General features: G+C 40.3%; 1 protein-coding gene and 1 long non-coding RNA gene across 7 annotated transcripts in view; one reads left to right on the top strand and one right to left on the bottom strand.

Annotated features, from left to right (window-relative positions):
- TET2 (tet methylcytosine dioxygenase 2) overlaps positions 1 to 7,137 on the top strand; it is a 69,987-nt gene extending 62,850 nt beyond the window's left edge. For 3 of the 6 annotated variants that reach the window (XM_051789618.1, XM_051789620.1, XM_051789621.1), the window contains 3 exons: positions 804 to 941; positions 2,365 to 2,725; positions 4,084 to 7,137. In XM_051789618.1, the coding sequence (XP_051645578.1) occupies positions 804 to 941; positions 2,365 to 2,725; positions 4,084 to 5,501 (1,917 nt within the window). In that variant the 3' untranslated portion in view covers positions 5,502 to 7,137. The remainder of the gene's footprint in view (positions 1 to 803; positions 942 to 2,364; positions 2,726 to 4,083) is intronic. The other 3 variants (XM_051789622.1, XM_051789619.1, XM_051789623.1) reach the window with 3 other exon arrangements.
- The window catches only part of LOC127472076 (uncharacterized), a 46,587-nt gene that overhangs the window by 9,379 nt on the left and 23,650 nt on the right, over positions 1 to 13,558 (bottom strand). The window lies entirely within an intron of this gene.

Raw genomic sequence — 13,558 nt, 5'->3', positions numbered from 1 at the left:
TGATTTAACCTTAACTTAAAATGGGATCCATTAAGTTCCACTAAGTGTAGATGTTTTGTGTATTCACTTGAAAGATTCAGGAATTTCAGCAAAGCATTTTACAAATGTGGTTTCATTTTTTTAATTTTCTAAATAAAATATGAAACCATCATTTTTCTAAGGCTTGATCTTCCATTAAAAAATCCTTTCTTTTTATGTTAGATTTATTGTTGCATTATGAATTCTTTATAAATCTCCTTAATAATGAGTGCATGAGTACAAAATACTGTCTGGACTGAATTCTCTCTCTTTTTAGTCAGAGGTTAGAGTTGTACTTAAGCTAATGAAATACATGTTTAGCATGCCAAAATATTACAAATCAAAAAGCAAATTATTATTTTTCATGAAGTAATTCTGAAGTCAGTTTTCTACAGCCATTTTCCCTTAATAGCTTGGTATACTTCCAGTCTACACAAACATATCACTCTCACAGTGCCAGTCACGGAAACTGTGCGCTGCATTTGTCATGTAAAAACACCAACCACTGGCAGAAAATCAAAAGTAATACATGAGGAAAAGTATTATTGGCTAATTTCCCAATCATGCCAGAGAAGGTAACAGGGAACAAAGCAGTGAGGAATGAAGCATGGATACGAAATTGCCATCAAATTGCTTCATTTGATGTGCCTTCAAGATCTGTTTGTTGTCACCTCCAAGACGTGTGGGAGACCTGCACGTTGTCACAGCGGAGCATTCATTGCTAGTTGGGTGCTAATTCTGGAGCATCCAGCTCAGCTGCAGTGAAACCTGTCCTGTCTCTCCAGATCGAGTACGAACACAGAGCACCTGAGTGTCGCCTGGGTTTAAAAGAAGGTCGCCCATTCTCAGGGGTCACTGCCTGCCTGGACTTCTGTGCTCATGCTCACAGAGACTTGCACAACATGCAGAACGGGAGCACACTGGTAAGTCTGTGACGTGTAACAGCCTCCTTACTCCGGCACTCACCTCGTGTCTTCAATACGTTATCTCCCGCCTGTTTAAATTTACGCCTGCCTAATGCAGATTGCTAAAAAACCCAGAAACATTAAGCAGAACTGAGCTAGCTTATTATCCCCTACACAATTTTTCTTTCAACTGAGATACTGTATTAAAGAAAGGTTTAATACAGAACTGGTGAAAGAGGAACTGTGAAGACAATGGAAAGAAGATCCCAACAGGGCTGAAATGCCTGTTTCTATGTTGCTGGCACAAAATGGTTTATATTTGTCCCCTTGAAATACTTCTTTTCTAACAACTTTGGATTATATCTTCTAATAAAATGGAAACAAACAACTTCTTTCCAAGAGGGTTTTGAAAGTTTTGAATTTTATTCCTGCTTTCGATGAGCAGAAAGTCTGCAAGACTTGCCATCCTTTGCATTGTACATGCACTCTTTACTCTCTTCAGTTCTGATTTCTAGCATGTACAGCAAAGGCTGTAGAAGATACTAGAAAAGCAAGCTGGTTTTCAATGTGTACTGGATTATTTCTGTTCCTTGCCTGCTATCTCTGTGACAATACAGTTGGGGCAAATATGAGAAACAATACTCTTCAGTTTTGAACAATCATCATAGTTGTAGTTTGAAGCAACTACCTAGATTCACAGTGCAGCTCTTATTACAACCAAATAGAGCATCTGCCTCTTTAATTCCAACTAAATTTTTCCTGTTTCCAGGGTCTGACTTAATTGTCAAGTTAATCACCACCAATACAATATACATTTCCAGCTGAGCTTTCCTCCTAAAACCAGCTGATGTAATGATTTTGCTGCAGAATATGTCCATCGGCATCTTTTTCCACCAAGATCCACCCAATACCTGTTTTAGCTGGAACTAACACAATGAGCTTGCTGCATGACACAACAGTAACTTTCTTAAATCTTATTATTAACATTACAGTAGTTGGCTCCTTTGCAAAGTCTTGGAAGCTACCACTGACTGGAAATGAAATACAATCCCACTTTGTTACATTCCACACTATCTCTAATAGGTAGCTACCTCATGTGTTGTAGTGAAAAAATCTTCAGGTGAGTACAAAGTCCCAGGTCCCACTGCTTTAGCTCTCTGGCCACAGCACGATAGATCACAGTTTATTTCACATTAGGGTAGTCCCTAACTATAATGTCCATTTCAGCACAAGTAAAAGAAATAGATACATATACCTTCTGTTTCTCTTAACACCATCCAACAGAGTAATGGAAGGAATGAAATTGCAGGCTTGTGATATGCATAAATTGCACAGAAACTTGTAGTTTACAAATAGCTTGCCACATGCCAATGCTGACAGTGGCAGGGCAAGGCAAAATGCAGAGACAGTGTTTCAGATCTCTAATACACCCTTCCTACAGGTTTGCACTCTAACTAGAGAAGACAATCGTGAAATTGGCCAAACACCAGAAGATGAGCAGCTCCACGTGCTCCCGTTATACAAAGTCTCTGATGTGGATGAGTTTGGAAGTGTTGAAGGCCAGGAGGAGAAGAAGAGGAACGGCAGCATCCAGGTCCTTACCTCCTTTCGCCGAAAAGTAAGGATGTTAGCAGAGCCCGTTAAGACCTGTCGGCAAAGGAAGCTGGAAGCAAAGAAAGCAGCTGCAGAAAAGCTTTCCTCCTTGGAGAATGGGTCTAGCAAAGCTGAGAGAGAGAAGTCTGCTGCAGCACGCAACAAGCAAGGCAACTCTGAAGTGGGAGGTCATGCAAAGCAGCTAGCAGGTAAACACGTGAATATGGTCAGGATCTTTATCAACAGCGGTAAGCTTCCTAGAAACCAGGGCCATTTGTAATCAATCTCAAGAAAACCATTATTCAGCCCAAGAACGTATTGAAGTAAAAAGGCAAGAGAATTCTTGAAAGTGAATATCAATAATGTATATTTATAAATACTAGAGTGCTGAATTTTGTGCAACTCCGGAGAAGAAAAAAAAAAAAAAAGAAAAGTTGCAATGAGAAATCCTTTACTGTCGGATAGTTAACACCTGTAGAAATCTGGAAGCAAACTCTGCTTGTCATCCAGTGTATTGTAAAGTATCTTTAAAAGACTAGTAGTGCTAGAAGCCATGAAGAGAAGTGTGTGATGCTGCTGCCAAAGAAAGAATGACCTACACATCACTCGCTGTCTGCCACTGTAAGAGAGAACCTCCTAATTTGAGGGGATTCAAGCATAACCTCTTTACCAGTATTTATACTCTGCCTCAAGACCAAAAGCAAAACAGGTTTTCCGTAGTGGAGTAAGAGTTTAAAAATCCACTCAACAATCCCTGGCAGTTTTCATCAGTAGATTTGAGAGTCCTGAGCAAAGGGGTTCATCAGGACTAATTTATTGTTACAGCAGTTTTCTCAGAGAGGAAAAAAACTAATTTATTGTTACAGCAGTTTTCTCAGAGAGGAAAAAAGCAATACATCCAAGGCCACCCAGAAGGTCACTGAAATACCTATGAATAGAAGTCAGCTGTCCCATGACCCAGGATAGGGTTGTGACCATTAAATGATGGCATTGCACTTTAATGAATTATATTTTTGCTCTTACAACTTCAGTTAATCGCACCTATTACTGCACTGTTCTGTCTATCAGTGAATGTTGTTTTTTTACATAAAGCTAGGGACATATTTTGAAGACAGTTCTATTCATATAGATGAGAAGAATTAGATATTCTTGGGGGAAAGGAAGTAATTTTGTGCACGGCTGTTTGGGAGCACTTTGATGCCCCCTTTCATGGACTTAAAAGATGATTCAACTCTTTGGATTTTGTGCATGTGACTCTGAACAGATTGCACTGTCCTCTTTTCCCCGTTGCCACTAACATCTGATCTCACTGGATGTTTGCCAAAAAAGAAAAGTAGACTTAGTATTTATTCAGCTTTTTAATTAAAGGATTGTGTTTGAGGTCTGAGAAAGGGGCTCTGTTAATGCATCATATGATATACTTTTCTTAGATATTTCATAGGTACATGTCATGAAAAGTCTTATAAACTATGTTATTTGTTGGGTTGTTGTTTGGGTTTTTGGTGGGTTTTTTTCCCTAAAGCTGTTTGTTGTGTGGTTGTTTGTTTTTTCCTTTTCACATCTACAGATCTTTTACGTCTTTCAGGACCAGCCACACAACAACAGCAGCAGCAGCAGCAGCAACATCCACAGCGCACTCTCCCTAACAACTCTCAGTCAAATCCTATTAATTCTTACTCGGGTTCAGGTTCTGCAAATCTCTATGTAAGGTTGCCTAATCCAGCCAATGCTTATCCAAACTCATCATACACTTCAGATCCCTACAGAGGGTCCAGTCCCATGAACCTCTATACAACCTCATCACAGCCTGTGGGGTCTTATTTGAATTCTTCCAGTCCCATGAACCCTTATTCGGGATCATTAAGTCAAAATAACCAATATCCACCCTACCAATGCAATGGAAACATACCTATGGACAACTGCCCCTCTTACTTGGGCTCCTACCCTTCCCAGCATCAGCACATGGACTTCTATAGTTGCCAGAGCCAAGACTATATGTCTAAACTAAGTCTACCACCCATTCAAACATTATACCAGCACAGGTTTGGGAATAACCAGAGTTTTGGTCCCAAGTACTTGAATTATGGAAACCAAAATATGGAGGTAGACTCCTTCAGTAATTGCACCATTAGACCTAATGTACACCACATAGGGTCTTTCTCCTCTTACTCCACCCATGAGGCCAATGGTCATTTTATGGAGGTTGCCTCAAGGTTAAAATCTAATCTGAGTAACCCGAGCATGGATTATGCCTCCACGAGTAAAACAAGTGAACATCATCACGTGCAACCCCCTCCTCATTTACCACACGACTACCATTCTGCTCCAAGTATGTTTAGTAGTCCTCCTAATTCACTGCACCTCCAAAATAAGGATAATGAAATTATTTCACATGCAGTTAATGGTTTGTCTAACATGCTTCCAGGTCAAAACCATGACAGGACTACTCCCCAGGGTGGTTTAGATAAAACTGATGTGCTGAATCCAGAAAAAACAGAGGATCCCGATGAAGTCTGGTCAGATAGTGAGCAGAACTTTCTGGATCCAGAAATTGGAGGAGTGGCAGTTGCTCCATCTCATGGGTCAATTCTCATAGAGTGTGCAAAACGTGAGCTCCACGCAACAACTCCCTTAAAAAACCCCAACAGGAACCATCCCACCAGAATATCCCTTGTCTTTTACCAGCACAAGAGCATGAATGAGCCAAAACACGGTCTGGCTCTGTGGGAGGCAAAGATGGCTGAGAAGGCAAGAGAGAAGGAAGAGGAATGTGAGAAGTACGGTCCAGACTACGTGCCTCAGAAATCTTACGGCAAAAAAGCGAAGCGGGAGCCTGCGGAGCCACACGAACCCTCTGAGCCAACGTACGTGCGCTTCATCAAGTCTCTTGCACAAAGGACACTGTCGGTCACCACAGACTCCACAGTAACTACATCTCCATATGCCTTTACACGGGTTACAGGGCCTTACAACCGATATATCTGACTTCACACCTTTGCTGGTTACCTCATTCGAAAAGATACCTTGTCAGTAGGGTAGTAGTTCTTTAGGTTTTGGGGAAGGCAAGGGTGGAGAAGAAAACAGTGTTTTTATGGAACTCATCGGTGGAAAAAGCCTCACCACACCAGCAAAAAGAGGTAATCTCACTAGCGCACTTATTTTCCACTGATTTTTAAGTGGTCACAGATGGCACGTAGGAAACAAGACCAAAGCATCCTATGCAAAAAAAAAAAAAACCAAAAAAACAAACAACAAAAAAGTGTTTCACAATTTACATTTGAAAACACTGGCTCCATTACTGAAAGAGAAAATCTGCAAATGGATTTTTTTTTTTCTTACAGTTTTGCACATCTGTGGCCACTTTTAATGTCATCAAGTTTGCATAGTCATGAAACAGGAGCAAAAAAAAAACCCTAAAAAAAATACTGTAGTATTACAACTGCAGGAATCTTAAAATAACATCTGGTGCTGAATCTATGATGTACTGAAATACTGGAATTATGGCTTTTTAACATGCAGTTTTTACTGTAATCTTATTAGTCTTTTGATTTTATTTAACAAAGTAGATAAGTATAAAACATAACTAATAGACAGCAAAACACTGAATTTGTTCGAATATTCTAAAACCATGGTGCTATCTAAGAGAATGGTGTCTTTATTTTATCAGTCAAACAGTTAATGCCTTTTAACAAAATGTCAATGATGTAGTCAAATGTTCTTCAGCAACAGGGAGGACCTTTTCATTCATGTATGTATTGAATTTACCTGGTGTTAAAATAAGCTTACTTTTTAACATATGGGAATTACAAAGACCTCTGGATTTTGCTCATCCAGTCAAGTCCTAGAAAAGGACAATAAAATATAGAGAGAGATATTTTTTTTTAAATAGTGTTTCAAAAGCACTTTGTCTACCTAAGCTTGGCAACTTGAACAATGCTAAGGTACTAAGACATTAAAAAAAAAAAAAAAGAGTTTACTTTGATTTTAAAATGCAAAGATAATTTTTTTAAACTAAAAAAGCTTTTAAATACTTTTGGTTTAGCCATGCATCTGCTAGTGGGCTACATATCCATTTTTAATACAGTCAGTTACGATAAAAATGGGGCTTACTGGATATAAGGGAATACTTTAGTACACAAAACACATCTTTTTCTGGTGCTCATCTCACACAGCTATACTGTAAACTGTTTTCTACAATTATTATGACAAGTTCATTGCTCAAATATGTACAGTTTTAAGGAAAGAATTTTATATTAACCACAGGTAATAATTAGCAGCATGCGACAAACTACAACTAGTTAGCTTGGGCTTCTGCTGTTTTTAGAGATCTGTACGCTCCCCAAATATCGAATGGCAGATTGCTTTTGTGTTGATAATTATGTACATTGTGGTGCAAGTCATTTCTCGGTGCAAGTGTCCTCTTTTCCAGGAAGATTGAGCAGACCGATGCCTACACAAGATGAATGAAACAGGGTTAGTTCTGCGTGATTCCGTTGATTAAATAGAAAAAAAAATAGGCAGCTGGCTTGCTGTGGTGGTTTTAAATCATTAATTTCTATTAAAAAAAAAAAGCAGGAGAGTTGTATAGTAAATTAAATTGTAAACAAAACTTTTTTTAACGCAATGCTTTAGTATTTTAGTACTGTAAAAATATTAAATCTATATATATTTGGGTTTTGAGCTGAATTCACATCATGGTGCTACTCAGCCTGCTACAAATATATCATAATGTGAGCTAAAAATACATTAAAAGGTTTGAGTGATGTTCCTACTTGTCATATACCTCAACACTAGTTTGGCAATAGGATATTGAACTGAGTGTGAAAGTTTATATATTGTATACCATCTTTTTCCCCCAATAGCCTTTGAAAAAACAAACAAACAAAAAACTAAACAAAAAAAACTCTCGATACTTGACATTTTAGCAAGTATAACTTGAATTTCAACTTTTTTTTTTTTTTACTTTTTTTTTGGTTCTAAAAATTCAGGGATATTTCAGCTCATGTTCTCCTATGCCAACGTGTCACCTGTGTGTATGTAAAGCTGTTGTAGGTTAAATATATTATTCTTGGGTTTTTTGTTTTGTTTTGTTCTTTTTTTCAGGGATTTAATGTTTTTCTTTTGAATCCCTTCTCTTATTTTTCTTGTACATGTATTGTGTAACTAAAACTAATTTTGTAAATTTGTTAGCTCTTTTTATTGTAATGGAAGTGTTTAAGAGATTTAGAATGTTTTGACTGTTTCAAATGAATAAACAAAAAGAAAGTAGAATGCACTGAGCTGATTAAAGGGAAAAATGTAAGGCAGGGGTTTGGCAAGTGACTGTTTGCTAGAGTTGTTCAAGTCACTCTCTAAACAAGGCTTCTTGGATACTGTAATAAATAAAATAAAATATAAAAAGGTACAGTCTGTACAAGGGCTTCCCTAAACATGCAAATCTCCATGTCCCAGATATATCTTGTGCAATATACTGTAAGATAAAGTTTGGTCGAAAGAAATTCTAACTGAAAGAATCACAACCTGACTCAAGTAAATCAAAGGAGGCCTTTGGGTTTAATGGTCAAATATTTATTATGGCAATTTTGGTTTTTAATTCTCACTCTGTGACTCTACCCACTGCATTGAAACAAAAGTTTCACCTTTTTTTTTAAAAAAAAATAACAATGATTATATGTCAGATTAATTAAATCATTCTATATCTTCATCTTTTGGTGATTTTTTTAAAGTCCTATATACTTCACGTAATCCATAGTAGATGTTTGGTTAATGTGCCGTGCACCGTCATTTGCCAAACTGCTGGCAGCAGGAGCAGGAAGCTTGGTTGGTGAATCGCTTTTGTATTGTACATACGTGAGCTGTAATTTGTGGTGTACAGAACCCTGCCTCAGTTGGAACGAATGACAAAGCAGACAGAGTTGCTTGTATAGGATTATCAGGTTGACTATAGCCATACTTGAAGATGCTTCTGAGTGGTGTCAACTTTACTTGAATGAATTTTTCATCTTGATTGACGCACAGCGGTATAAAGTTCACTTCTAAAGCTAGTGGTTAACTTGTGTAGGAAACTTTAGCAGTTTGACACTAAGGTAATGAACTTCTGTGTGCATTTTCTATGCTTATGTTCTACTTTTTTTTTTTTTTACTTTAGTTTCATTCATTTTCATGAGATGTTTGGTATGTCTATAAAAAGAATCTGAGGATGGTTATAAATACTGTAAGTATTGTAATGTAATGCAGGTTATTTGAAAGCTGTTTATTATTATATCATTCCTGATAACGCTGAGATGTGGGTGTTTTTAATAAAATTTATATTTATTTAATGCACTCTAAGTCTGTCTTGCAGAAACTTGTCTTTCCTTGTAATTTTTATCAGTTAACAACAAAGCAGGCCCACCTCCCCACATCAGTTCTTCCCACCTCCATCTCCCTCAACTCAATCATCACAGTCAAACAAAATGCATCACTCGGGACTCCAAAACAGGCAGTCTAGGCATCACATTTATTCCTAGTTCTAACAGGTTGGGATGCAGGCTACCTAGCCCAGGCTACTGCTCCTCCAAATCTGTGTTTACAGTGAAGGAGGGAGGTATTTTTGTGAGTAGGAAGAGGGAGTAGAGTGTCACTACTGATTTTCTATTGGTGTTTGTGTACACAAATGAATATGGTGTATTTGCTGTTGAATTGCCCCGCAGCTCACATAACAGCCACAAATACACACTTGGCAGACAGACAAAGGGGAGACTCTAGGGATTCACTGGTTGCTTTGGGGTATTTATCTCTATCTGGTTATGCATTTTCTGCTTGATTTCAAATTACTCCCAAATGGCAGGATGCTCCAACAAATAGAACTAGGGAAGGGTTAGATTGGATATTAGGAAAAATTTCTTCACCAGAAGGATTGTCAAGCATTGGAAGAGGCTGCCCAGGGAAGTGTTTGAGTCACTATCCATGGAGGTATTCAAAAGACATGTAGATGTGGCACTTGGGGACATTGTTTAGTGGTGGACTTGGCAGTGCAGGTTTACAGTTGGACTAGTCTTTTCCAACCTAAGTTATTCTGTGATTAAGAAAAAAACCAAAATTATAAAAACCTAAAACCTCAGGTATTATCTAAATCACACATAAGCTAAAGGAAAGCAGAAGCAATAAGAAAGTGTGTCTGAATCAATACCAGGACATACATTCTAGCAGGCATCAGACAAAAGCTTGTTTTCATGGTCCCATTGTTTAGCTTCAAGGAATATCAGGACTGAACACTGAAATATCCTATTCTGTGGGAATAGACAGAAATTACTCTCCCCAGTAGCAAAATGTTTCTGCGACAATTGGTACTTAAAAGCTTCTCAAGCTTTCTTTTTTAAGAGCCCGAGTTTGTTGTCAGCCCCTGTTACCCCATCCATCAATGCCACACACCTTGGGAAAGCCCCCCTGCTATGCACATTCATCTGCTAAGGGTCTTGGGGACACGGGGATTTAAAACTCAGCGATCTGTAATGTTCACCCCTGGCTCTCAGCATATTCCCAGATGGAAATGTCTTGAGGCAGGCGAGCACACTGCAGCAGCCAAGTGTTGCTCTCTTCTGTGCACAGGTGCACTTTCATGCATTAGACAGCTGGAACCGACAGATGCACAAGCTTTAACAGAGGTCTCGCACCCCTTTAGCCTTCCCTGGAAAAGAATCCTGCCATTAATGAACATTCCCATCGGCTGCCTTTCAACATAATTTCCTCAGATTTCGACAGATCTCATTTCAGAGGTGCTGCTGACACAGGCACAACACGCTCACGGCCAAGACCACTGAGGAGCCAAATGTGCCCACTGTGCTCCTCCTACGAGCAGGGGCTCTCCGCGGGACAGGGGCAGTTCGCTCGTGTGCCCCCGGTGGCCGTGACCAAGGCACCGCCTACAGTCGCTACCCGAACCACCGCACGTCAGGAACAACTGGGGACTGCCCGGCCGAGCGTTCAGGCAGCCCCTGCCTCACCTTTGCTCCTCACTTCCCAGCCTGTTCTGTCATTTTCTGCCTTTTGTCATCTCACAAAGGACCATGCAGGTTTTTCTATGGGAATAACTGACAAGCCTGTGGTGACAAGCCAAACCAGGGTGAACAAACCCCAAGAGCAACAGGTGATGATACTCAGAGATACAGTAAAGCATCCAACACGGAAGAGGGAGCAAAGGAAAAACAAACCCATTTCTCTTGAAGCAGCAAAGCACCTTACAGAAGAAGGTGGGGATTGACTAGTGGGTAATGGTGGTTTCTTCATATGTACACTTTCAACACACTTTCAAATTGGAAATATTTAAAAACCAAATCTTTTCATTCAGGTAAAACTCAAAGCAGAGGAACAAAACCTTGGATTTAAACATGAACCCTGTGGTTTACACCTGGCTGCAAAACAGATTCTAGGAGCACACACTCTTGCCCGGAGGCTGTTCACAAGAGCACGGCCCTCCAGCAGAGCTCTCCTTACACCTACACTTGCACGACAAATGTCACTCCAAACTTGTAAAAGCTGATGATAGCCCAGCAGCACAGATACTAGAACTGGCACATATCAGCATCTCAGCAGTAAATTAATACTCTGCTATTTAACTGACAAAGTAACTTCTTTTTTTTCCTGAAAAACATGCATCTGTCGAGTTTCTGTTACACTCAAGTATGTTCACCTCATGCAGACACAACTGCTAATTTTGAGACACTCAGGAAACGCCCAATTTGTCTCAGAGTACTGGCAGTTTCACCCCCACCACCCCATGAGCTACAATTAACAGCTCTCCCCTCTCCCTCCATCACTCTCTGAGACATTCTGCTATGTTTATGCATTGAGTGGGTCCCTTTACTTTGACCTGTAAATGATTCCCTAAGTTAGTTTAATTAGTGCAAATGTTGTGCTAGGAGAGATTCTTGCAGACCTTAAGAGCTAAGTTAGTCAGCTCTATGTTTTATTTGCCCCACCTCTAACCAGTGAAGGGAATATCTGACACACACGAAGTGAACACAGAAAGTGTCACTGATTTAAAAAAAAAGCAAAAAAAACAAAAACAAAACCAAAAAAAGCTTGTTTTTAGGGGGAAGGAAAACCTTGCACTGGGGTACTAATGTGAGAAAGAAGGGAAAGGTGTGTTAAAGACCTACTGCTGTCCTTTCTGCTCTTTCTGATCAACAGAGAACACTAAAGGTTGAAGTTACGTACTTGACCTGCAGGTTGCAGCATGAGGCACTTGAGCCCCAGGTGAGCACCACGCTCACTGCAGCCCCCCTGCAGCAGAGCAGGGGCTGGTGGCCCCGTCCACAGGGGAACACAAAGGAGGGAACTCCAGATACCAGGCCACGGAGAAAGGAATTACATACTTCCTACAGCATGGTGTAAAAACATCCCTGAAGTGTTTCTGTTGAGAAATCTCCTCCTTCCTTCCAAGCTTGGAGCCTGCACCTGTTTCTTTCAGATGCAGGAGCAAGGCACCATTCTTTCTCCCCCAATTTTGCCATTAGTTCAGATGTTTGGAGTACTCAAAACCTTGGCATTCAGGTCCTCAATGCCTGAACAGATTCAGACCATCATCTTCCAGGATGTAAAAGGCTTAAAGTACTCTGGGGTACACACAGGCACATCACATCACCCAGTCCTTCTCATCCCACATAAAGAAGTACTTCCCATCATTATATGAAGGAGTGGGGGAAGGAAGAGGCTGCTGCTCCACTTCCTTTTAAGATGGGGTTTATTTCTCAGTGTTAAGACCAGTGCCATCCTCTTGACTCATAATCCCAGCAGAACCAGAGCTCTTACTGCTGAAGGTGGCCATGGGAGAGTTTTCAGGTTTTTTTTCTTTTACAACCCAGCCAAGCTAATCTAGGTTAACCTGTTTCTTCCACTCAAGGTTTGCTTCAACTAACACATCAAGTACTTTGTCTTCATAGTATTTTACACAAGGAAAACCATCCTGGGCTAAGTACACTTCCTTATAATGTCATGGCAACACAGCTGTACACTCCTAAATCACAGCAAAAAAACCAGCCTAGTGACTGGCAAGAACAGCTTGGGAGTGTTGTTCAGCTTCCTTTTAGTTTCCACTGCATTAGCTACTGGAACTTCATTTGGATTTTCAGGCGTAATCATCTTCCTCTTATTTTTCTGCTCCTGTTGTGATTATTTGTAAAAATGACAGCACCATTATCATCTTGTATGTAAGCCTTCATACAGACCACTTTGGTAAAGAGATTTAACTGGAGGGGATGGCTTAAAGTGCAGTTTGCTCTGAAAAGGAATGGGGAAAGTGGCATCCTGGGGCTCCCAGTCTGCATTTCAATTACTGTTGTAGGCTGTCTAGGCTAATGTGCCTGATTTGGAAAGCAGAGGGGGGGGGTGTGGGGGGGTGGCATTTCCCCCCATCTATCCCTCCCCAAACAGATGCAACAGATCTCCTCTGACTAGCCCTTCTCCCCACCTGTGTAGTCCTGGCTCTGTTGATATTTGTACAGGCATAAAGCTGGTCAGATGGCAGGAATCCAGTTCTAATTAATGGGAGCAAATGGTTTGCTATAAACAGAGGAAGGGTTGGCATGGGGGGAGGTGACAGATGTCAAGCAAGGGGAAAACATCTATTAGCTGTTCCCTCCTCCACCACCCCCCGGGGTACATTTGCTTTGCATGACAGTCCTTCAGTTCAGGCCCTGGTTTAAAATATCCAGACTCCACAGATTGGATCTGTATTTGAACCTTTGCAGCATCCACGTAGCCTTCCTAAGGCAGGACAGGATACTGGAAGGGACCATATAAGGCAGAATTTTAAAACCTTGAGCTTGCCTGCTCTTCAAGGAATTATACTCTTATAATCAGTAACCCTGGCAAATCTCCCCTTCTGTCTCTCTGCTGTTAACACTCTCCATACCAGAAACAAACAGGCATTTTGTCAGAGGGCTGCAGTTTGCAGGCATTTATTCTCCCAGCTCTGAAGATGAAAATGATTGCTCATTTGCACCACAGCATTCCAACATCTCTGGTGCAGGATGCAACTAAGAGCAGCCCGTTTCCACCTT

The sequence above is a fragment of the Manacus candei genome, unplaced genomic scaffold, assembly GCF_025592945.1.
Source record: "Manacus candei isolate 608988 ecotype Guabito, Panama unplaced genomic scaffold, ASM2559294v1 h1tg000028l, whole genome shotgun sequence".
NCBI classification, from domain to species: Eukaryota; Metazoa; Chordata; class Aves; order Passeriformes; family Pipridae; genus Manacus; species Manacus candei.
The sequence above is the reverse complement of the archived record's forward strand: the minus strand, read 5'-3'. Positions and strand labels throughout refer to the sequence as shown.